The 23941-nt window shown below is 47.0% G+C and overlaps 1 protein-coding gene across 5 annotated transcripts in view; it reads left to right on the top strand.

Moving 5' to 3' along the window:
* The window catches only part of LOC147880988 (trihelix transcription factor GT-1-like), a 63897-nt gene extending 46195 nt beyond the window's left edge, over positions 1-17702 (top strand). The window contains exons 4-6 of one of the 5 annotated variants that reach the window (XM_087370054.1): positions 15547-15654; positions 16286-16513; positions 16952-17702. In XM_087370054.1, the coding sequence (XP_087226180.1) occupies positions 15547-15654; positions 16286-16513; positions 16952-17163 (548 nt within the window). In that variant the 3' untranslated portion in view covers positions 17164-17702. Of the gene's footprint in view, positions 1-15546; positions 15679-16285; positions 16514-16951 lie in introns of all 5 variants that reach the window. The other 4 variants (XM_087370056.1, XM_087370053.1, XM_087370055.1 and 1 more) reach the window with 4 other exon arrangements.
* The last annotated feature ends 6239 nt before the right edge of the window (positions 17703-23941 follow it).

Raw genomic sequence — 23941 nt, 5'->3', positions numbered from 1 at the left:
CCATACGCTCCTTCCCAAAGCCAAGCGCCTGCCCCAATCATATCGCCCGTGTCTCTGATGCCCGAATCTCCTAGACAAGCCGCTTTCTAGGCTTATGAACGCCCCCTCTTTCCTCCTACTTCTCAAGTGCAGCAAATCTAGGTCTCTAGGGTAGGAATCTCATCCTTGAGAACCTAGAGCGAATTCTTTCCCTTTTTAGCCCACTCTCACGCGTCCCCACACAGCCAATCACATCAACAACCCAAGCATGGGAAGTTATAGGTCAGAAACGATCCATCCTCATATCTCTTGCTGAAAGCATCAAGTCTTCTCATCGCCTACCCTTCTCAGGGAATCACGATTTCCAAACACGTAGCAACCGAGAGAGAGCACACAGCCTATGGACTTCTATTTCTTCCATAACTCTCCCAATCATGAGCGCACATCATCAGCCAACGATTCAGCCCATACATGAGTGGAAATTCAGATTTGCAAGAGCAATCTCAAAAAACGTATCTGAAAGACATCTTTTCTGCATACCTCACGTTGAATTCAATCGTGATAGGACGGCTCTGATACCAGATGATATGACCCCGCAGGATTTGATCCTATCATTGACCTAGAATCTCGTCCTCAATACAACCAGAATCATAGCGCAGGTGCCTCGATCCTCCTGACCACCCCCGAGCACGTGGGCTACAACTCGACTCATCCATAGGCCCGTATCTAACCCAGGCGTCCCATACCACCTGAGCCCGCGTCCAGAGGACCTTCGATACACCACCTATGATCCGCCATGTAGATGGCCAGAGTCCCGGCGTGGGTCCGAGTCCCATCCATCAGTTGAGGAGCACTCAACTTGACACAATTCCAGCACTCCTGAAACCTCTGATCTGCAAGCAAACACATGAACACACCAACATGAGGAAACTGACCAGGCTGCTCACCACCCAACCATGACATCTATGAGATGTGATCTCGAATCAGGAGATGCCCCCTCTGAGCCACGAGCTGAGCTACTGGCACGAACTGCCAACTAGATCTTAACCAGCCTGGTGTCCCATACCACCAGGTGGCACTGTGAAGCCTGGGATCTACTGCTGGGCCTTGGGCTACGCTATGATGCAGGCGCGCATCCGCGACTCAATCCAGGATCAGACCTAGCACCTGGGAACGAAACTTGCTCCCATCGGCTCTCTGAGAACTGAACCTCTGGGCCCCTTATATAGACTCGGGCCCAAAGCGCCAAAACAACGAAGACCTCTAATTGGTTCGTGCCTAGCTCTAAGCCTCCCCAGGCTACCTGAGCTAGTCTTGTGTATCCAGTACACGTCGGATACCAATCCGTGCACATGACATACTTCCCCTCCTCTAAGAACTCACTCCTGAGTTCGCTAAAAAACTCGGGAATGTCCTCTGGAGGTTGTGTAATGTCTCCCATGTTGCATCCTCCTCATAAGGAATGCAATTTTAGCCAAAGTGCAATGAAACTAGCCACCAAAGGGCACTGTAGGCCCTTGCAACGAAACGTTTTTGTTATTGAGATGCTAGGGTTGCGTTAATGATAAGTTCTCCAAGTCAAGCAATAATTGTACAATAAAGTTGTTTACTCGTACACATTTTGTTGCATATTAGATATTAGAAGTACATTAGTTGCAAAAAGGCTTATTCTCAATATGGTCCCACACCCAAGTCCACTGAAAAAAGACTTCAAATAGGAGCATCGAGTTTGAAGTCTTGAATTGATTTTTTGGGATGTATGGATCAGGAGGCAATTCTAGTTGATATGCAACTGGTCCAATTCTTTTAATAACCTTGATCGGACCACAGTATCTGGGGGATAACTCGGAACCAAACTAGTACTTAGGCTCTTGGATTCCTTGGGAATTCCCAAATATACCATGGTTCCTTCAGAGAACTCTCTAGGTGAACGATGTCTATTAGCATAAAATCTGTCCCGATCTTGGGCACTTCTAATAGACTCCTTGGTGAATTGCAACATTTCCTACATGTCTAGCAAAAAGGTCTTTGCAGCATCATTTTGGATTCCTTTTAACCCAATCATAATTGGTGACTTAGGTTGAAACCCGTACATAAGCATAAAAGGACTGTAACCAGTACTCGAATGCTTTGCACTGTTATAAGCAAATTCTATCATAGGTAGATAATCTTCCCATGAAGACTGTCTCTTAGAAACATATGCCCGAAGCATATCTTCAACCAATTGGTTGACCTTCTCTGTACTGCCATCGGATTGTGCATGATTTGAGGAACTCATACTAGAGTAGTTTCTAACTTCTCAAAAACAACTGTCCAAAAGTTACTTGTAAACTTTGAGTCCCTGTCACTGACTATGTTAGAGGGCAAACCATACAGCTTAAACAAGTGGTCCACAAACTCGTGAGCCAGCTGAACAGCTGAAATAGTTGTTCTAGTAGGTAAGAATCTAGCCATTTTTGTCAGATGGTCGACTATGACCCAAATGGAGTCATGACCCTTGCGCGTTCGTGGCAAACCAGTAATAAAATCCATGGAAATACTTTCCCATTTATTACTTGGAATCTGCAATCGCTGTAATAAACCCGCGCCTCTAAGGCGTTCTGCCTTAGTAACCTGACAAACCCGGCAACCTACCACATAGTTTTCAATAAATGCACGCATCTTAGGTCAATAAAAGGTATGCTTCACAAGAGACAGAGTCCGATGTATACCTGGATGTCCAGTACTAGGAGCATCATGACACTCCCAGAGAATCTTGGATCGAAGTTCCAGAACATCTGGCACACAAATCTTTCCATTCTGGAACAGCAAGCCGTTCCTAATCATCCACTGACCTCTCGCCGCGTGTACCGTAGGAGGCACAATCCTTGAGTCCTGGTCAACCATGGAGTGCCCATCTTGGACTTCTGCCAATAAGAACTGAAATGACTATCAGTTGCGCAAAGCCCTCTCAAGGATTAAAATAGGTCGAGGATATTTTCGTAAATGACATAGCATTTACAAACTTGACTCGACTTAAGGCATCTGCCACACTATTCAACGAACCCTTGCGATAATGTATTTCAAAATCAAAATCTTGCATTAATTCTGCCCATCTAGCTTTCGGTCCCAATTCAAACCCATCACACACATACTTGATTGACTGATGATCGGTTAATACAAGAAACTTCGAACCATACAAGTAGTGTCTCCAAACCTTCAGTGCATACACGACTGCATAGAGTTCTTTTTCTAGTGTGGGCCAACGATATTGGGTGTCGTCTAGCTTCTTAGTCTCAAAAGCTACAGGTCGGCCCTCTTGGAATAAAGCTGCCCCAATTGGAAAATCACTCGCATCGGCCTCTAAAACATAAGGCCGGGTAGGATCGGGTAATGCAAGAACGGGTGCTTCCTTGATAGTTAACTTCAAGGTTTCAAAAGCCTTGTTCAATTCGTCATTCCAAGAGATCGGTTGAGTAGACCTGCGTCCACGACCTTTCAATATGTTTGTCAAGGGTGCCGTGACGTGTGAATAATCACGCACAGACTTTCGTAGAAATACTGTAAATCCTAGGAAAGAACGAAGTTGTTTCATAGTCTGAGGGATAGGCCATTCTAAAACCTTCTGGATACGATCCAGATCAATGCTAATACCTTCAGAAGAAATCTTGTGTTCTAAATAAATGATCTCCTTCATAAAGAAGTCACATTTACTCATCTTGGCATAGAGCATATGCTGTCTTAGAATAACTAAGACAATCTGGAGGTGTCCTATGTGATCTTCTAGCGTTCGGCTATATACCAAGATGTCATCCAAGAACACTACAACGAATTTGCCTAGAAAATCTCGGAACAAATCGTTCATCATTTGCTGGAAGGTGGTAGGAGCATTGGTCAGACCAAAAGGTAATACAAGAAACTCGTAGTGGCCATACCTAGTTCGGAATGCGGTTCTATCTATGTGTTTAGCATAGATACAGATTTGGTGATAACCCGTTTGCAAATCAATCTTAGTGAAATACTTCACTCTGGCCAAACGGTCTATTAGATCATCGGAACGAGGTAGAGGGTATCGATTCTGAATTGTCACTTTATTCAATCGTTTATAATCTATACACCTTCTCCATGTAGAATCTTTTTTCTTTCTTAAGAGGACAGGTGCTCCCCAAGGTGATTTACTTGGGCGAATATAGCCAATATTCAAATAATCCTGTAGCTGTGAAGCTAACTCATCCTCCTCAAGCTGGCTCATCCTATAAGGTGGAACACTAATATGTTGAGCCCCAGGTACTAAGTCTATGCGATGATCTACTGCCCGTTCTGGAGGTAAACCTTCTAGCAGTTGAGCAGGGAATACATCCATGAAATCATCTAACAACGTTCTCAATTCACGGTGTTCAAACACACTTAAATCATTCTTGTTATTAACAGAGACAACAAATGAAGAAAGCGGAATCAAAACACACTGATAGACATCATAATGAGAAGTGTTTAATATATTCCGAAGCTGCATCGCAGATACAATAGGTCCTTGAGAAGAGGGAATATTATTACACTGAATACAAAATTGGGTGTCCTTATCCAAAAAAGAAAGAGTATGTTCCTTCCATCCAATCCGAATATCATGGGTTTTAAGCCACTCTATTCTGATTAACAAGTCCACATGCTCCAAGTGCATGACATAGCACGTAAGAGCCGCTGTGTATTCTTGAATCCGGATAGAAAGTGCTTCAATCTTGCGATCCCAAAATTGCTTCCCAGCTGGACCTCATAGGTGTGATCGCTAGGTATCGTGGACAGCCCCATCTTCTGCACAAGTTTGTAATTAACAAAGTTGTGAGAGCTGCCCGGGTCAAAGAGAATGTGAACTCTTTGGTCCCTAACTTCTCCATAAGCTCGGAAAAGATCATGGGAACCAAATAACGAAGTATTAAAAGTGCAATTACAAGAAAGTGGGTAGGTAATGACATTTATAGGAATACCTGTATCGAAACCTGATTAGCTCCCTTAGCTTTGGTACCCGGACCCGCCTGGAGCTTCGGTCCCAGTGCTTGCTTCTGGTTCTTGCGCTTAGGACAATCATTCTTAGTGTGGCCCCGCTCCTCGCAGAAGAAGCAACGTCCTTCCTTCTTTAGCTTCAAGGTACGAAGGAAACGGACACGACCATTCTCCGCCTGAGTCAAATGTTTCTTGGGGGCGTTGTCTATAGACTTCGACTCCCTGGTACCAGTGGTAGACTGGAAGAACTTCTGCTTGTTCTTTCCACCCGTGTCGGCAACTGTGGTTCCCTTTGCACTGGCCTTGGTATCATCATAAATACACGCGTAATTCATGGCCTCTTGCAACGTGGTACACTTGTTCTTGATCTGTAACTTGTAGGAATCAGGCAAACCATCCACAAAGAAACCTAACAAGGTCACTGGATCCATCTTTGTAGCTCTGGTCCGCAAATCCTGAAACCTCTGAAGATAAACCTCAAAAGTCAAATTCAGCTTGGACATATCGAGGGCTTTGAGCTTGCCTACGATATAGTAATCTTCCTTCTTCTTTAGAAACTCTTTCCTGAAGAGCCCTTCGAATTTGTTCCATGTTGCAGGCTTGGGTTGGAGTTCCTTCCACCACAATAAACCCTTTCCTGACATAAACCCGGCTATAAGCTGTATTCTCTTGTCATCTGGATAAGGGTGAAACTGGAAGTGTACTTGCCACTTGTGCAACCAAGTGTCAACAACCTCCTTGGTACGAGACTTCTGATCTCCGGGAAAAGGATTTGGAGTGATGTTCGGACCTAACACTGAAGCCATGGCATCCACATGCGTGAGCGCCTGAACAGTGCTAGTCAAAAGTGTGAGTGTAGTTTGAATCCCTTGGAGTTGTGTCAACCCCGTTTGATTCGTGTTAACCTGCTCAAACTTTCCATCAAAACGAAGTGAAAGCTGGCCAAGAAGGAGGCGGATGGAAGAAGGGAAAGCTGGTCGATGAAGAAGGTAAGCTGGCTGAGCTGAGCTGACGATGCACCTCAGATTTTGGAACCTGGGACTCCGCTCCTGGCTGTCCGTACGAAGGACTGTAGCAGGCCGTACAAGTGTTTTGGCTCCCGGGCGTGAGGGTGTAGAGGGGCTGGAATTCTGCGCAATCTACAGGCTATGGGAGAAGGCAATTTGGCCGAACTTATAGCGGGAGAGCAGGCTTTTTGTAAAGCCCTGCTTTCCAAAAGCTCACCCTCCAAAAATGGAGGGGTAGCGCTTTTTTAATCCCCCAGGCCCCCCCGAAAAGCAACTGGCCTAGATTGCGATCTATCCCTATCCTGTTGCGCACCTTCCTACGCTCCCCTTCTACCTACCATCACAACCCTTGAGCAGCCAGCCGAACATGCGGGATCCCCTTGGGTTCGCCCCAACTTTACGCTCTCTCGTGACTCCCTTCTAACGCCTCTACCCGGTCCCCACTACTTCCTCCTAACTACACCTCTCTCTCAACCTATCACTTCTTGCAACAAAATCACCTTGCACTCTCTCTCTCTCTTCTTCCTTCTATCCCAAACTAAAACCACTTCCCTCAAGCGATGAACCAGCAAACACTTGCAGGGTTTAAGCACGAATTTCGAAATTAGGGCATACTTGGAGAAAGAATCATCCAAAGTTTTCGCAACAGAAGTTCCTACCTCAGGAGTTGGCTCTGATACCAAGTGACACAATCCCAGCACTCCTGAAACCTCTGATCTGCAAGCAAACACAAGAACACACCAATGTGAGAAAACTGAGCAGGCTGCTCACCATCGAACCATGACATCTATGAGATGTGATCCTGAATTAGGAGATGTCCTCTCCGAGCCACGAGCTGAGCTACTGGCACGAACTCCCAACCAGATCAACCAGCCAAGTGTCCCATATCACCAGGTGGCGCTGTGAAGCCTGGGATCTGCTGCTAGGCCTTGGGCTACGCTATGATGCAGGCGCACGTCCGCGACTCAATCCAGGATCAGACCTAGCACCTGGGAACGAAACTTGCTCCCATCGGCTCTCTGAGAACTGAACCTCTGTGTCCCTTATATAAACTCGGGCCCAAAGTGCCAAAAATAGCGAAGACCTCTAATTGATTCATACCCTTGCCACTCAATCCGAGCATCGAGCCTGCCTAGCTCTAAGTCTCCCCAGGCTACCTGAGCTAGTCTTGTGTACCCAGTACACGTTGGATACCAATCCGTGCACATGACACAACTGATCTACACAATAGCACTGGCCCTCTCTCTATAGAGAAGGAAGCCCGCTATAGATAGCACAATGCTATGAATAGCTCCCTCCATATAAAGCGAGTACTATATATGAATCAATCTCTATATATAGCAATCCTGGCTAAAAATAGCCATCCATCCCTATGCTATCCCATAACCCACGTTAACCTGCTATCCAACCCTAGGTACACCATGCACATGACAAAATCATAAGTACATCACCCCATACTATCCTCAGTGCAATGGGTTGAATGAGAATTTTAATGGAAATTTTAAATTGATGATGACTAAGATGACGGGAAGCCACACCAAAAACTGGGATTTGGAGTTGAATCAAGTTTTGTGGGCATACAGGGTAGCGGTGAAGCACATCACTCAATTCTCTCCATTTCATTTGGTATATGGGAAAGAAGCAATTATGCCATTGGATGTAGAGATTCTAGCTTTGAAATTTTTGGTTGAAGAAGGATATGAGCCTGTAGACAGTATAGGGAGAGATTACTGGCACTGCACATGATGCAATTAGATAGGGATTTAGCTTTTGAACATTATGCCAGAGTGCAAATGCGGAGGCAAGAATTGAAAAATGCAAAAATCAAGAAAAAAGAAATCGAAGATGGAGACTCAGTTCGCAGATATAATAGCAAACTGGATAGCACTTTTCATACTGCTTTTCAGACCAAGTGGGAAGGTCCATACAGAGTGGAGAAGAAATTTGAAAATGGAACTTATCAATTGATTGATTTAGATGGTAAGAAACATAAGAAGAGGGTCAATGGTGTCCGGTTGAAGAAATACTTTGCACGGCTGATGGTAGCACTGAAAGAGGAGGATCATGAAGATGTTGAGCTATGGCATAACCGATGGAAGTCGGTGCAAAGTGAAGAAGAAAATTTGGATCTTTCATCTCTTTTTAACCCACTGTTGGACATGAATGTCACAACAGAAGAAACGGGTTGCTAGAGATGTGTGGACAAAAATGTAAATATGTTTTTTACTTGCATGCTGATGGGTACGTGCATAGCTATGTATATAGCTAGTTGGAGGTAGCTTTGAGTTCTGGACACTCCCATAAAAGACTCTACACTGATGTATAGATGGCAGAAACTTCTACATGGGCTTCTGGGAGATGATGAAAAGCAATGTGGTGGTACCAGAATACCGGAGCAAGGGTGTCCAATGTGTGGTCAAGTGAAATGTTTTTGGGGTCATGTAAAGACAAGTCATGAAGGGTTTTTTTATATTTTCGTGAGTCAATGTGCACGGGGAGACATTGCTACTACAGGAGCCACAGGACTTTAAATAAAAAGGAGAGGGCAGCTGAAGGAGCGCAACTGCGAGCTGGCTGAAGGGCTACGCTGCACGAGGAGGGCTCCGGGAGAGGACAGAGGTCGAAGAGCTTGAGGAGAACTGCGAGCTGAGGGAGGAGCCAACTATCAGTGGCGAGCTGATGGCGCGTGCAAGCACATAGGCTAGGAGTCGTGGCTGTGTAGTTGATGGTGCAGGCTGAGAAGAGGTTGAGGGACAGAAGCGAGAGTTCTATAATGCAGAAGAGAAGCTGCAAGGCTGCGATTAATGTGTGAAGGCAGAAAGTCTACGCTCAGCGAGGAGACGACTGTGCGAGCTTGGGTGGCTCGAAGGGGATCGTAAGGGAGGCCGAAAACATACGTGAATGAGGGAGGCCTTGGCAGAGAAAAAGGAAGGTTGATTGCGGCTGGTGGGAAGCATGCTCTTGGAGGTGTTACGTGATATAGGGAAGGTTGATGGAAGCTAAGGGGAAGGGGCTTGTTGGGGAGAAGAAGTAAATAGGGGTTGCGCAAGGGAGGAGCAGAGGTCGAGGAGTTGGGAGGGTGGAGATCCCAAAAGAGAACACAAGAGCTGAGACTAGAAGGGAGCTTGGTGAGTAAGAAGGAAGCAATGGAAGTTCGCAGGGTGATAGAGAGGAAGGCCGTCTGGAATGATGCTTGACAATTGGGCTGCTGTATTGTTAGGGAGCTTTCGAATGGGAGATGGTCTCGACCGTACATGCTATTCTAGAACCGGCTTCCAAGGCAAGAAGTTCATAGGGTGATAGAGAGGAAGGCCGTGTGAAATGATGCTTGACAGTTGGGCTGCTGTATTGTTAGGGAGCTTTCGAACGGGAGATGGTCTCGACGTACATGCTGTTCTAGAACCGGCTTCCAAGGCAACTCCAGCAAAGGCACCTCCATCAGGGAAGAAGCTACCTCAGTGGTATTTGATGACTTTAGCAGACTCATGGGTCATGGACATTGCTGAGAGTAGTTTCAAAGTGCGGCCGTCTCAACGCAACATGACGACTCCCTCCGTGAACTACGCTATGGTGGCTCAGCTTGAGAAGCCCCGTTCCTTGGAGTAAGCGAAGGATATTCCAGAATGACAGGAAGCCATGCAGGTAGAGATGGATGCCATTTTGAAAAATGACACTTGGGATTTAGTGCCCAAACCAACGCGGAAGGTAATTGGGACTAAATGGGTATACAAGCTTAAGTTCAAGTCAAATGGGAGCTTGGACAAGTACAAAGCGAGATTGGTGGTGAAAGGCTATGCATAGTTAGAAGGACTTGACTTTGACGAGACCTTCGTCCCCGCAGCCAGGATGGTGACCATTCGAACAGTCATTGCCTTGGCTGCACATCACAGTTGGCCTATTTTTCAGATGGAGGTCAAGTCTGCATTTTTGAATGGAACCTTGGAGAAGGAGGTATATGTGGCACAACCACCAGGATTTCAGATTCCAGGATCCCCATCAAAAGCTTGCAAACTGAAGAAGGCCTTATACGAATTGAAACAGGCCTCCAAAGCTTGGTACCAGCGGATAGATGTTTTCTTTCAGAAGATGGGCTTCAGTGGAGTCCATCAGAAGCAAATCTTTATCTTGACACAGAGGGGGATTTGCGGCTAGTATTGATTCTATATATGGAGGAACTCATCATTACAGGAGATCATACGAAGAAGATTGCTTAGGTCAAGACACTTCTCATGAAGGAGTTCGAGATGACTGACTAAGGCATACTTCATTACTCTCTTGGGATTGAGGTGAAGCAGGGAAAGACCTGTATCTTCATCTCACAGGAAAAATATTACAGGGACCTGCTCAAACGCTTTCAGATGGAAGATTGCAAAATAGCAGTGACTCCCATGGAACCCTGTCTGTGCATGGTCCATCTTAGCCGGTTGATTCATCACTGTATCGACACATGGTTGGGAGTTTGCTTTACCTCACCAATACCAGACCGGATATTTCTTTCTCAGTTGGATTGCTCTGTCAGTTCTTGGCCACACCCAAGAAGGCCCATTGGGACGTAGGTATGAGGGTGCTGAGGTACTTGAAAGGTACTTGCACCTATGGCATCCACAGTTACGTTGAAACGCGTTTCAGAGCCCAGCCAGGCCTGAAATGCCGTTTCAGAGAAGCCCTGTTTCCTGAAACGTGTTTCAAGGTTTGAAACGTTTCAGGACCCTGAAATGGCTGGCTGAAACGTTCCAGCCAGTCTGAAGTGTGCCAGCCAGTCTGAAGTGCGTTTCAGAGCCTTGAAACGGGCCGTTTCAGACAACACAGGCTGCTAGGTCTCCAAAATGACGCGAAATCCACCGATTTTGGCCTCCTTCCACTCCTTCAGCCTCATACTCTCTCCATCCTCAAGGTTTTCCAGCCCTCCTTGAGCCCCATTCACTCCTTTCCTCTCCTTTCTCTCCTGCAAGTTGCTTTAGCCCTCCATCATCATCTACTCCCCTCCAGCCCCCTCCTTCAGCCCCCTCTTTCAGCCCTCTCTTTCAGCCTTCTGTTCCCTCCTCTTTTAGGCCCCACTTTCAAGTTTCAGCCCTCTCTTTCAACCCTTGGCTCTCTTTCAAGCTGTAGGCTATAGCATTCTAAATGTGTGTGTTCTCATCTCAAAACCCCCTTGCTGACGTGGAGTTTCCCTGTTTCAACCCTCCCAGAAATCCTGAAAAGTTTCCGTTTCCGTTCCTCGTTTCCCCGTTTCTGTTTCCCCTAACTGTGATGGCATCACTTATACGAGAGGCATTGAGTTGGGAGGTTTCTACGATAGTGATTGGGCAGGTGATAGTGACACTTGGAGATCGACTTCTAGATAATGTTTCTTACTCTCATAAGGAGCTGTGTCATGGCTGAGTAAGAAACAACCTACTATCGCCCTTTCATCTACAGAGACAGAGTACATGCCTGCTTGTATAGCGGCATACAAAGCATTGTAGCTCAGGTGGATCTTGGAGGACATGAATGTGGCCCAAGAAGATGCGACGATGATTATGTGCGACAACCAGACTTGCATAGCAATTGCCAACAACCCCGTGTTTCACGCCCGACGAAGCACATCGAGTTCCACTACCACTTTGTTCGTGAACTCATCGACGAAGGTGTATATAGGCCAAGAGGCTGGCCCAAAAACCGACCAGGGGGTTGGCCATTTGGCCCCTTTAGGGGTTGGTGCAGCTTGCTGATACCGACTGGCCAAGTCGGCCAGTCTGTGGGCTTGCTGCCCACCTATATAAACCCCCCTCACCCCACTTTATTCTTCATCAGCAGCAATGACCGCCTTGCACCCGGCAAGCGTGCTAGGAAGAGAGGAGAGTGCTCAGCCATTTTGTACAGCATCCCTTTGCTGGTTTCACTGCTTACCTTTGAGCTTTTGTCAGCCCACACATTGTGAAAGAATATATCTGAGTTTTGCTATCTCTCTCTCTCTCTCTCTTTGATAGTTGTTTGAGCTGTGATCGGGAGTGTGAGGAGTGAGTGAGTCTATCCTCTACTTTCCAAGAGCTTCATTAGACACTTTGCTGATATAGTATCCTCGTTACATGATTTAACCAAGAAAGCTATAGTCTTCAGATGTGGAGAACGGCAAAGGACAATTTTCAAGTTTCAACACTCTCAAAGAAAAGTTAACAACCGACACCAACTTGGTGATAGCTTACGAGAGCCAAAGACAGATACGAAAAAGAAATGTTGGCTATTATTCATGCTCTAACCATCTGGATGCATTATCCTCTTGGAGCTGACTTATAGTCAAGACCGATTATCAGAGCCTCAGGTATTTATTGACACAGACAAAGATCTCCAAAAAGTAGATGAAATGGGCAAACTTCTTGTCCATGTTTCATTTCTAGATTTTCTATACTCGAGGAGCCTGGAACAAGGTAGCAGATGCTTTAATCTGAACAATAAGCTGCCATGTGTCACTATGAAACTGGCATATCCCATGTCACAGGTACTGTGTTTTGACAACCAGTGACCTTCATTACAAATAGAGTGAGAATCCACTCCAACACTACAAACACAAGGGAGAAGAAGAGGTTTCATACATACAAGAGGGAGCGGAAGCTCCAAGACTACTCATAGAGAGAGAATAAACTAGAGAGAGATGGACTTAAGAGTCTACATGAGAGAATATCTACAAGAGGGAGAGAAGGCCCCATGTGAACAATGTTACCATAGCTCATCACAGGGACCAAGAGGCCATGAAAGAACTTTACTTTCAAGATCCAGATTTCAAAGAGATTATGAGGAATATTCAGCAGTAGGGGCAATCATCTAGTCAAAATTCATTGAAAGATACTTTACTCATGAAGGATGATCACCTTTGTTTGACTCAAGTTATGCGAGTAAAAGTCTTTGAAGAATGTCATGCTCCTCTTTATGCAGTTCATCGGGGTATTTCTTCTACTACACAATCCATTGAAAGATATTTCTTTTGGCCAAGAATGCGAAAGGATATGCACACGTTTGTGACGAAATGTCTCACGTGAACACAAGACCCTAGGACTTCTCTTGCCATTGCCTATACGATAGGGACCATTGGAGAGTATTGAGTTACCCGAGACTTGGAAGATTCGCAATGCTTTTCATGTGAGTCTTCTCAAGAAATACCAAGGACCAGAGCCCACAAAACCAGTTGAAAAAGAGCCACCAGAGATGAAGGAGATCCTCCAATGAGACCAGATTGTATATCACAAAGAAAAGAAAGGACCCAAAGGCAATGTCATCTGTAGATACCTTGTCAAGTTTAAGAACTATTTGTATGATTGGACATATTCTAGTGTTACAAAGGTATATATATATATAACTATTTGACACTTGATGCCAACTGGGTAGATGAGGACTTCTTTTCAGAATATCCTCAAGTTTTGTAGTTGTGTCAAGAAGCTTTTCAGTTGAGGGCAACTGATTAGAAGCCTAGGGGCTGCTACATTTGGTACTTCTCTCAATAAATAAAGTATAATCTTTATTAAAATTGACTTCGGTCAAAAAATGTTGACTTTGATTAACTAAGGATACGTTTTAATGTTTTACTTTTGCTTTGCATTGGTAAAAGAGAACTGTGGGGATGCCCACAAGGGACTAGGATTAGTCCAAGAACTAGGAATGCATGCATTTCACTAACTTTTAATGGGTGAAAGTGTTGGTATTTGTGTAGGACTTAGAAGAGTGCTAAAAGGCTAAAAAATGATGGAGCAAGTGGTAAAAAGCGGGTCCTACAAGGCAAAAAGCATCAGGACAGATGGTGCCATTAAAGAAGGCCCCACGGGTTTCTAAAAAGAATCCAAATGCTGCCCCAAAGCGGGCAAAAGCAGGAAGGGTTAGTTTAGCTTTAGAAAAGCAGGTCTAGCTTTTAGCTAGGCCAAGTCTATAAAAGAAGGGACCTCAGAGATCCTAGATTCGTTTGAGGTGGGCCCCTTCTTTTAGCTATAAAAGAAGGGGCCTTAGAGCTCCTAGATTCATTCGAGGTGGGCCCCTTTTTTTAGCAATAAAAGAAGGGGCCTCAGAGCTCCTAGTTTCATTCGAGGTGGTGCTCTTCTTAGAGCCAGTTGTACAAAGTTATTTTCTATTGCAATAAAGATCTTCGGGAGGGGCCAGCCCTTATTTCTGGCCCCTTGTATGGTGTATTACCTTTCTCTCTCCCTCCAACTCTCTAATGGTCCATCATCTTGAAGATGATTTGATAAAGGGTGTTTGGGATGAAGTACAAGTTGATAATGCCCCTCTTGGTAGCAAAATTAGAGAGTACTCCATTTGGAATGGTTTAGTTTTTTGAAAGGTAAGGTGTGTGTATTCATCTAAAGGGATACAAGACGTTGTATCTTGTGTGAATGGCATGACAGTTCGGTGTTGGACACCCAATGGTACAAAGAAGTTTGGATCTAGTCAAAAGAACCTTCTTTTGGTCTGATCTTAAGGTTGATGTGGCTGCTGTCGATTGCAACAACGACACGATATGTTGTTGATTGGTTGCAACACCAACAAGGTATGTTGCAGCTCGCAAGGGAAATCATAAAAGTGCTTAGGATAGAGTGCAATTTTATGCTAAGTAGAAGCACTCACCTCAGGTTCTCTTAGAGGGCTAGTGAGTTTATGTGAAAATCGTAAAGATTCTCAAGTAATGCGAACTGGCTAGGTATATACCGTATCTTCATGCTTTTATGATCGATTCTTGATTCTTAAAAAGATCAATGATGTGGCCTACGACTTGTGTTTACCTGATGGTGTTTAGGTACATCAAAGTCTTTTATGTCAGTAAATTGAAGGAGAAGTTGGGTGCAAGGGATAATTTGGTCTGAGAGAATGGACTCGTACGACTTGAGGGTCTATGCACTTATGTGCCTCATGAACCAAAATATCTTCTCAATTATAGGGACGGACAGCTTAGGAATAGGATGTCCAGAGCTGAAGGTTAATGAAAGGATTGCTTAACTGAGGATAGTACTTGGGAAAGTAATGATTCTCTTTGGAGCCAATTCCTAGAGTTTATGTCTCAGTCCTTCTTTGAATAAGGGGCAAGAATGTTATGTCCACGTTTGGGCATAATGTGGCTAGTGTGATGGAGGTCAAGTTAGCCCAGGGTCATGTCACCTAACCATGGGACAAGTTAGGACATGAGATACCCTTGGTATAGTTAGGGTAGTCTTAGGGTTGAGACAGCAACCTGCAAGGAAGGAGCATGGAAGTGAGGGAAGGGGCGAGCAGCCTCAATAACTCTTTTGGACAGTTTTTTCGTACAATGTGATACTCTCTAGGCGAGTGCATTATCTACACGAATGAAGCTGAGTCCTGCATCTGCAGCAGTTATGATGGTGACATGGAAAGTTGCAATCATCTTAAATAATAAAGCAATGTAGCGGATAATTCATTTTTTTGGGGGGGGAGGGGGGAGGGAGGCCGCACGAATCATGCATGTTTTCAATATTGTATTGGTGTTGTGCCATATTTGTTGTCTGTTTGCTTTAGTCATGCACCTCTTGGTCCTTGAATTCTAATCCAGAACAATCTACTTGACTGATACACTGGCAGAGGGTCTGAGATTGATTGTGTTTTGCAGGACCTATTAGGTCTGCACCTAACCTTGACCATAGATTGGATCAGGAAAGGCAACCACCGGCCCTGCCATCAACTGGTACTGCTGTTGAAAATGGGCTACAGCGTTCAGGTTGGACAGATCCTATGGCTAATGGTAATACCATTGTAAAATCCGAAGTTTCAGATGTTTGGGTTTATCCCTTAAACTTAAATGGTTTATTTAACTTACAAGAGTTACTTTACTGTATATTTCACTTTTTATACTTTTTATTATTAGGAGGATTTAATGTGACTATATATTATTTTGTTTGATAATCATTAAAACATGGCCTTTGTGAAAATTTGCTTTTCTGTTTTGAGTGTTCCTGATCAAAATCAAAAGCCTGAAGTATATTTAAAAGACAAGTTGTCTAAATCTAGGTCACAGTGGTCCATGCAAACGTTAAAATTGTTGTTTATGGTCAGTTCAAAGGCTATATTGTTGTAAGTTAATAATGGATGTCAGGTGCTCTTACAATTTTGAGAGGCTTGGAGGTTTTTTCCCATGTTTATTTCGTCAGCAATGACATTGTGTCATTCAAATGGCGTCCAACAAGTTGTGGTTAGAACTTCTAGGATGACTCTCTGTGCAGAGGTGTCTCTAAGAAAAGTTTAGTGCAGGTAGTGATTACCTTATGTCTTATAAGGGGAAGGTCATAATTGTGAAGTGTAGTGATAGAATGCGAAGAATTGGCATTGATAATCAGAGAAGTTTATTGCAGGTAGTGATCGCCTCATGTCTTACGAGGGGAAGGTCATAATTGTAAAGTGTGGTGATATAATCCGAAGAATTGGCATTGATGGGACAGCTGAAGCTATAAAAGAAGCAATCAAGTCTGGTTTTGGACTGCGTACAAAAAGGGCATTCTGGTTGGAGGATGAAAACGGAGTTGTCCGAAGCCTAGATCGTGATATGCCTGCAGGAGCTTATATGCTTCATTTAGATGAAGGTACGTGAGCTATTTATTAGAGCAGATGAAACTTATTGATAAAGTCTAGTGTCTGAATAGCATTGAGAGCTTGTATGGTGAAAAAGTCTTCACATTTCGTTGTGAAAAATTAAACGCTAACGAACTGTAGGATAAGGTCTTTTGTGTGAAGTTGTGTCCCAATCCCTTTCTTTGAGAAACTAGTAGATTCTTTGGATGGTCTGCTTTTGTGTGCCACCTGCACTAGCAAAGGAATATCTACAACCACCTTCTTGATTTCATAGCATGTATTATGGCTATAAAACGTATACCAATCACATGTGAAGAGACCTGTAACTTCCTGCCTATTTTTGAGAATCTTTACCTCCATAGCTAGAATTTTGTGGGTGAAATCAATGTTGCGAGCTTGTGGGGTAACAGAGTAATCAAAATGTATTGAAATGGTGTTTGTATATGCAGGTTTAACCATCAAGTTGTGTATGCATGATGAAAGTGGCCGTTTGACAGATGCCACTGAGGAGAAGACATTTTACACAGAAGCTGAATTTCACGAGTTCCTATGGCGAAGAGGGTGGCTTGGCCTACGGGAGGTCGGTGGCTTTAAGGATATTAATTCCTTGGATGAACTCCGTCCAATGTGTGTTTATCAACGATCCATTGTGACTCCGTGAATGGCCATGTTGAGTTACAGAATCTGGAAGAATGTTATGTTTTTTGCTGATCATACGGAAGGAAGTTATTCATACTTAATGTTGGGCATTATTGTATTATTTAAGTACTTTAAACAGACAATTTTCTCAGACTTTGGCCATCGTTACAAAGCTTTGAGGTGTCCTCCTGTGGCTCCCAGAGTAAAATACCAGTTACGTTATCTGCTTGCCTGGATGTGAATATGATTTGTCACATGACCAGGTAGTTGCATATAGGACGATCATGGGTTTTAAGGGTGCCTTTCCGTCGAGGCATCTGTGAGAGACTCCAGGTTTATTTTCTTGCTGATACCTCTCATTAAGAAGTGGACACATGAACAATTCATCAATTACATGAATATGCATGTGATCAAAATACCGATATGGTCTTCACAAGAAATTTGACACCTTCCTTTTGCAACATCTATGTTGTATTGAGCTCAGATGTAAATATCCAGTGTAGACTTGATCTTACTCTGCACTGCAATGCATGAATTGCTGTTTATAATACCATTGAATAAAGAGGATCTCCTTTTAGTCTAGGAATGTGTGGTTATAATGCATTTGAAAGTCACTTTTTACTAAGAAGCTAATGGCAAGCCGGATTTCATATGCATTCTTATAAGCACATGAACCACTTACTGCTATGGCTTGATCTACATATTTATGTGCTGTATGCACATATGTAGTAGAAGCACAAACATAAAGCAAAGATGGCAGGCTTATACCTGTGCAACACCAATGTGTTTGACATCAACTCCTACAGGTGTTACAAAATGTTTTTTTCCCCAGAAAGTGTTACGAGTGATGACTGCAAGTACGATCATCTGCATGGATGACAGACACCATTGTCATTGTAAGTTGTGGGCTGTGTTCATATATGTTTGTAGACCTATGTGGCAATGGGACCGATGGCTCAGCATGCTGAAGCGTTATTTTTACCCATGTTATAAATTGTTGCACATAAGTAGCCAGAGTTAAAAAGAGAACTCCAAGCTAGACATTCCTGAAGTGGTAGGCAGTCTGGAGAAGTTTAAGACTGTCTTATTTTCTAGACCTCTACCAAATAATTTTAACGAGAGAGGTTGTGTCACTCACCTAGACAGTGTATGGTTCATTCTTTATTCACACAAATTTAACTCGTGTGTTTTTTTTATAAAATTGATGTTCATGCTTTCATGTCTCACTTTGAGGATAGGCCTGCAATGAAAATTGGCTACGTCACATGACCTTGAAGATCCCCCATGGAGGTGGATTCAATGGAGTGGATTACCTCAATGGGTCTCTTGCCTTCGTCTCGTCCATTGCAAATTTCTATTCATCAACGTTGCTACAGCTTTCTTTAATTCTAAACAAAGAATTTCATCATAGTTATATTTAAGGTGGGAAATCAGGTGGAACTAAACAACTAAGCCATTACGATGTGATGGCCAAGGTTTTATTATGCATTTTTGATCCATCTTGAGATGAGGGCCTTAGACACTACTTTTCCATCTTGAGTCATAGAGGGAGAATATCTTATAGCGGTTGAGATACAAAACTAGGTTTGACCTCGGGGTGGGCATTGAGCTGTTGAAGGAAGCACATGCAGCCAACGTGATTTTTTTTTTTTGCCGAAAAAACAGTTCTAATTATATTACTTCGAGAACAAGATACAAGAGGTCAGCTTATAGCTGACGGGCTGCGTTCACAAACCGGACGCAGCCCAAAAGGTAGCATAATAAATCATACTCTCACGGAGGAATATGCTGAGTGTGAATGAACAGCCATCGGGGTGGTGAGTAGTGCCACCGAAGGCCCTGCGTAGTCTGCTCGAAGAAGAGGCTCTGTGTATCCCAAGCCTGGAGGAAGCGTCTCCGCTTCTCCTGACCAGCCCGGGAGTCTCCCTGAATCTGGTCCCACTGGCCTCTGAGGGTATGAATAATCTCACTCCAAATCTCCGCCATGATCTGGGCAGTCGATAAGGAGGTGCCACCGAGGATCTGCGCGCAGCGCGAGGTCCAGATGTGCCATCCTGTAATGCTGCTGATAATCTCCCAGACTGGCTGCCTCTCCCGAACTCCTGTATCAGCCTCTGCTAGGTGCTGTGGGGTCCTGCTGGCATGCCTCGAACAAGTGATGAAGACCAGGTGCGGTGCTGCACCAACAGAACGCGCCCCAAGTGATCACTCCTAGCTCTGGTGCTGCACGAGTAAGAAGCCCGAAAGTCCACCTCCACACTTCCTGGGCGCGCGTGCAGCTCCACAGGCAGTGTTTTGGTGACTCCTCATCCGCATGGCAAATCTGACAGCAACCGTCCTGGCCTATCTGCCTCAACCAGCTCCCCACTGGAAGACCTTTGTGGGTAAGAAGCCACAGGAAGTATGAGATCTTCCGCGGCCGCCAGCTCTCCCACAAGGCCTTCCAGAAAGCCTGCAAAAAGAACCTGGAAATACCCTGTGCGTACCAGCTAGGACGCTGGGTGGGGGGGCGGCTCTGCATCCTCCCGAGAACTCGCCTGCCCAGAGTCGTGCTGTAAGCGAAGAAGGAAGTCGGCCCCTGTCCTGTCACAATCTCTGGCCACCACCACTCTCCTGGGTCCCACTCAAGCTCTGACAAGGCCCGCCCCTCCCAGAGCCAAAGACGCCAAAGCTGCAACTGGTCCTGCTCGATACTGGGGTCGGTATGCCAGACCTTCCCCAGAAGGCCTACGACCCTAACCCTCTGCCACGGGAGTAGGGGGTCGATGAGCGCATCCTCTCTCCTGAGTCGTCCGTCCCCTGAAACCGCGAAGAAGGCGATAGAGGAGTCATCCAAACGTCCTGCGACCACCAGTGGGATGCCACGGGGGGTGAACTGTCCCAGCCAGTGGGTGTCTCCAGGCATGAGGACCTGAGGCTCAGGTGGGGCCAACCAAGCGGCTGGGATCGCACCGTCGATCTCCGTGCGTCTCGCCTGGACTCCGCGTGCACCTCCCGCTGCGTCTGCAAGATCGGCCATCTCCAGATGTCTGTACGTATCCCTCCAAACTCGAAGGGACCGGGCTGGCCCCCTCATCCAGCCGTCCCACCTGATATGTGATCTCTCCCCCAACTGAAGGCCCTCGGCGTCTCTGACCTGCCCATTCCAGACGAGCGGCTGGCGATCGATCTCCTCCTGACAGCTGGGCTGGGACTGAATGAGACTGAGACGGAGCCGCCTCCAAACCATGAGGAGGCTACGAACGAGTGGGGAGCGGGGCTGAGTGAGCGGGGCGGAAGTGAAGATCCACCTGAAGGACGGTAGCCACTCTCCACCTCGGCGCGGGACACAAGAGCCGACTCCCTGCTGAAGTAACATCTTCCACGTCTGCCCCCCTGGGGTCAAACCGCGGATGATAAGCTTGCCTAACAAGGCCTGACTCTGAAGCTCTGGATCAATGACCCCCAGACCCCCCTCCGCCTGCGGAAGAATGACTGTCTGCCAAGCAACCCTGGCTCTGGTATCTCTCTGCCCATCCTCCCCAGACCAAAGAAAGTTCCGAACCAACCTCCTGAGCTGTGCCACGCTGGATCTCGAGAAGCACCAACAGGAAGCCACATACCAAGCCGTGGCTAGAAGGACCTGGTTAACTACTAAAGCACGACCTGCAAGGGACAGCTTAGCAGTGCTCCAGAAAGCCAGCTTCCGTCGGATGGAATCTAGCACCGGGAGAAACTGCTGAGCTGGCGTAATGTCTAGGCCAACCTGGAAGCCAAGGTATCTAGCTGTCTGTCCACGTGGAATCCATCTGAAGCCCAGGAATCGCCCCCACTGAGAACACGCCCCCGGGTCTATGAGAAAACCAACTGATTTGTTCCAGTTGATTTTCGCACCAGCGGCCGAGCAGAAAACCTCCAGGGCCATCCGCACCCTCTCTAGCATCCTCTCATCGTCCTGGACATAAAGGGCTGTATCATCTGCGTACTCTGAGTCCAGAAGCTCCGTGTCCTCCCGGAGTGGAAGGCGAACACCCCTGAGCCCTGTGGACCTCGCCCGAAGGTAGTAAGTCATGGCCTCGGCGAAGAAGAGAAACAGATAAGGAGCCAGGGGACAGCCCTGACGTACTGATCTCTCCAAGCTGAAACGCTCACCCATCCTGCCTCCAATGATGACTCTGCTAGACGCTGTCCTGTACAAAGCTGAGATACCCTGAATCCAGCCTGCCGGGAAACCTAGCCGCTCCAGAGTCCCCTCCAAAAAGGACCAATCCACGCGATCGTAGGCCTTCTCGAAGTCGAGAAGTAAAATGGCAAGGTGTGAACCGCTGTACTGAGCCCACTCCGCCGCCTCTGAAAAGGTGAAGACATTATCCAGGATACTGCGATCCTGGACAAAGCCTGTCTGAGTGTCATGGACGAGGTCTGGGAGTAGAGGTCGAACTCTGGCACTGATCATCTTGGCGAGGATTTTGTAGGCAGTGGTAAGGAGAGTGATCGGACGCCACTGGCGGATCTCCTGTCTATCTCCTCCCTTCGGGATGAGGCAAATCAGTCCCGAGGAAAGGCTCTCTGGCATCTGACCGCTGCTGAAAATCCCCTGCAGAGCTGCAAGGAGGGGCTGATGGATCTGGTCCCAGAAGGAGGTGAAGAAAGCTCGGGATAGCCCATCCTCACCTGGGCATTTCTGCCCATCAATAGCCATCAAGGCCTCCAACATCTCATCCGCGGTGAACGGCGCCAACAACGTCGCCTGCATGCTGGGCTGGACCAGGGATGGAATGTGCCTCCACACCTCCTCACGGTCACGACTAGCACGAGGGGCAAGTGGCTCCTGCTGGAAGAGGGTCCTGTAGAAGTCAGTGGCCAACCCCAGGACCTCCCCCGGGTCCGTAACAAAGTGACCATCCGCTGTCCTGAGACTCCGTAGCTGATCACCTGCAGCTCTCTGGCCGTGTGTCCTGAAGAACTCCCTGCACATCCGGTCACCCTTCCGGGCCCAGAAGGAGAGAGAGGCGTGATAGGAGAACTCGGAGCGACGCTGGAGGGTCTCCTCCAAGAGGGCTCTGGCTCGAAGGGCCTGGATCCGAAGCTCCTCCGAGCCCGGGGAAGACTGCTGAAGTCGCTGAATGGAGGCGAGGTCCCTCCGAAGAGCTCTCTCTCTGCCCCACCAATCCTGTCGAACCTGTAGGGCTGCGAGCTGGCAGATCTGGCTGGACTCCTGCAGAGCCTGCGCTACCGAGTCTACCAGATCCATGCCCTCCCCCCAGTCTCTGTCCCAAAGACTGCAAATGCTGCTACGGACGTCCACCCTCGAGAAGATGGAATCGGGAATCCTGCATGATCGGGGGGGGAGAGTCTGGGCTGCCGAATCTAATGAGAGGAGCACAGGCGCATGGTCGGATAGTGTCGTCCCTGGAACAATGCCCGCCTGGCCACCTCTGCTGATGGCCCAATCACTGACATAAAACCTATCAAGCCGCTCCAGGAGTCTGCCTCCTTCCCTGCGGAAGCCCCAAGAGAAGTCCAGGCTCCCGTGCCAACGCCGGAAGGACGGGTCTCTCCAACTGTCCCTCCCTCCTGTCGCGAAGATGAAAGAGTCCCAAGCTGACTGCTCTGCCTGAGCCATACCTGTGAACTCCGGATCTCTACCCTGCTGGTCCTCCAAGGTCTCCAGGTTGTTGAAGTCTCCTCCAACAATCCAGGAATCCATGTCTGGAAGAATCCCTGTAAGTGTCCTCCAGAAGGTGGCTCTGCATCTGAGGTCTGTGGGAGCATAAATGTTGAGGATTCCTATCTTGGATCCCTCCAAATTCAGGCCTACCCAAAGGGCTCGGCCTGGGATCGTGCCGTGACCGAAAACTGACTGAGCTAACTGCTCGCACACGGAGGTACAGACCCCCCCGCTCCTCCCCTGTGCGCCGATCGAAGGCTCCCAATAAGTGTAGGAGCGTCCAGGGAGAACCTTCCCGCAGCTACGGGCATGAGCCGCAGAAAGCTTGTGCTCCTGGAGCAGCAGTACATCCAATCGACCAATCACTGCAGGCTGAAGTTCCTGACGCAAAATGAGCTTCCTGGGACCACGGGTACTCGAAGAGTGAAACCCGTTCACATTCCAGGATACGAGGTGTAGGCTCATGGAGAGGGATGGGGGGCTGCGAACAGCTGTCTGCTCGCAGAAGAAGTCGAAGAAGAATCAGACAGATCGGAGTGGAGGCGCTGCCGCTTGTGAGAAGGTTTGGAAGGGGAGACGGGGTCGTCCTGCCCGTTCTTCAACACCTTCAGCAAAGGCGAGAGGCCTCTAGTGCCATGAACAAATGCTTTCTCGAGCCAGCTCGAGATCTCTGAAGCGGTCATCCCGTAGAAGGTTCGGAGTTTCTGTTGGGACCAAGCTCTGACATCCTGGGGAAGAGGCCATGCCAGGGGGGGTCTGAGGATCACGATCAATCGGAAACGTTTGGCAGCGCAACGCCACCGCAAGCGCACATCGCCCTCGGACCACTGAGTCTCGAGGAGCTGCCCACCGGACGGGCCTATCCAGGAGCAAATCTGGGCGTGTGTCTGCTCTCTAAGAGCCTCCCACACCGAGTCGTCTGTCCAGGTCTCGGTGCCATCGCTGAGGAACGTGAAGGCGAAGCTAGGGCCATCCCTGGGAGCCAAGGCACCAATCCTCCCATCCGCCCCTTTGCGGAGCATGAAGATACTAATGTCGAGACAAGCCGGGAAGGTCCCAAGGTCGGCCACATCCAGGTAGTCCCAGGGGCCAGATCTGTAAAAGTCTCGAGGGAGCTCTCTCTCCTGGAGCTGAGACCCAGCTGAGTCTG

This window comes from Dipteris shenzhenensis, chromosome 31 (genome assembly GCF_047967505.1).
Source record: "Dipteris shenzhenensis isolate YYH24624 ecotype China chromosome 31, Dip_SZ_1.0, whole genome shotgun sequence".
Taxonomy (NCBI): Eukaryota; Viridiplantae; Streptophyta; class Polypodiopsida; order Gleicheniales; family Dipteridaceae; genus Dipteris; species Dipteris shenzhenensis.
The sequence above is the reverse complement of the archived record's forward strand: the minus strand, read 5'-3'. Positions and strand labels throughout refer to the sequence as shown.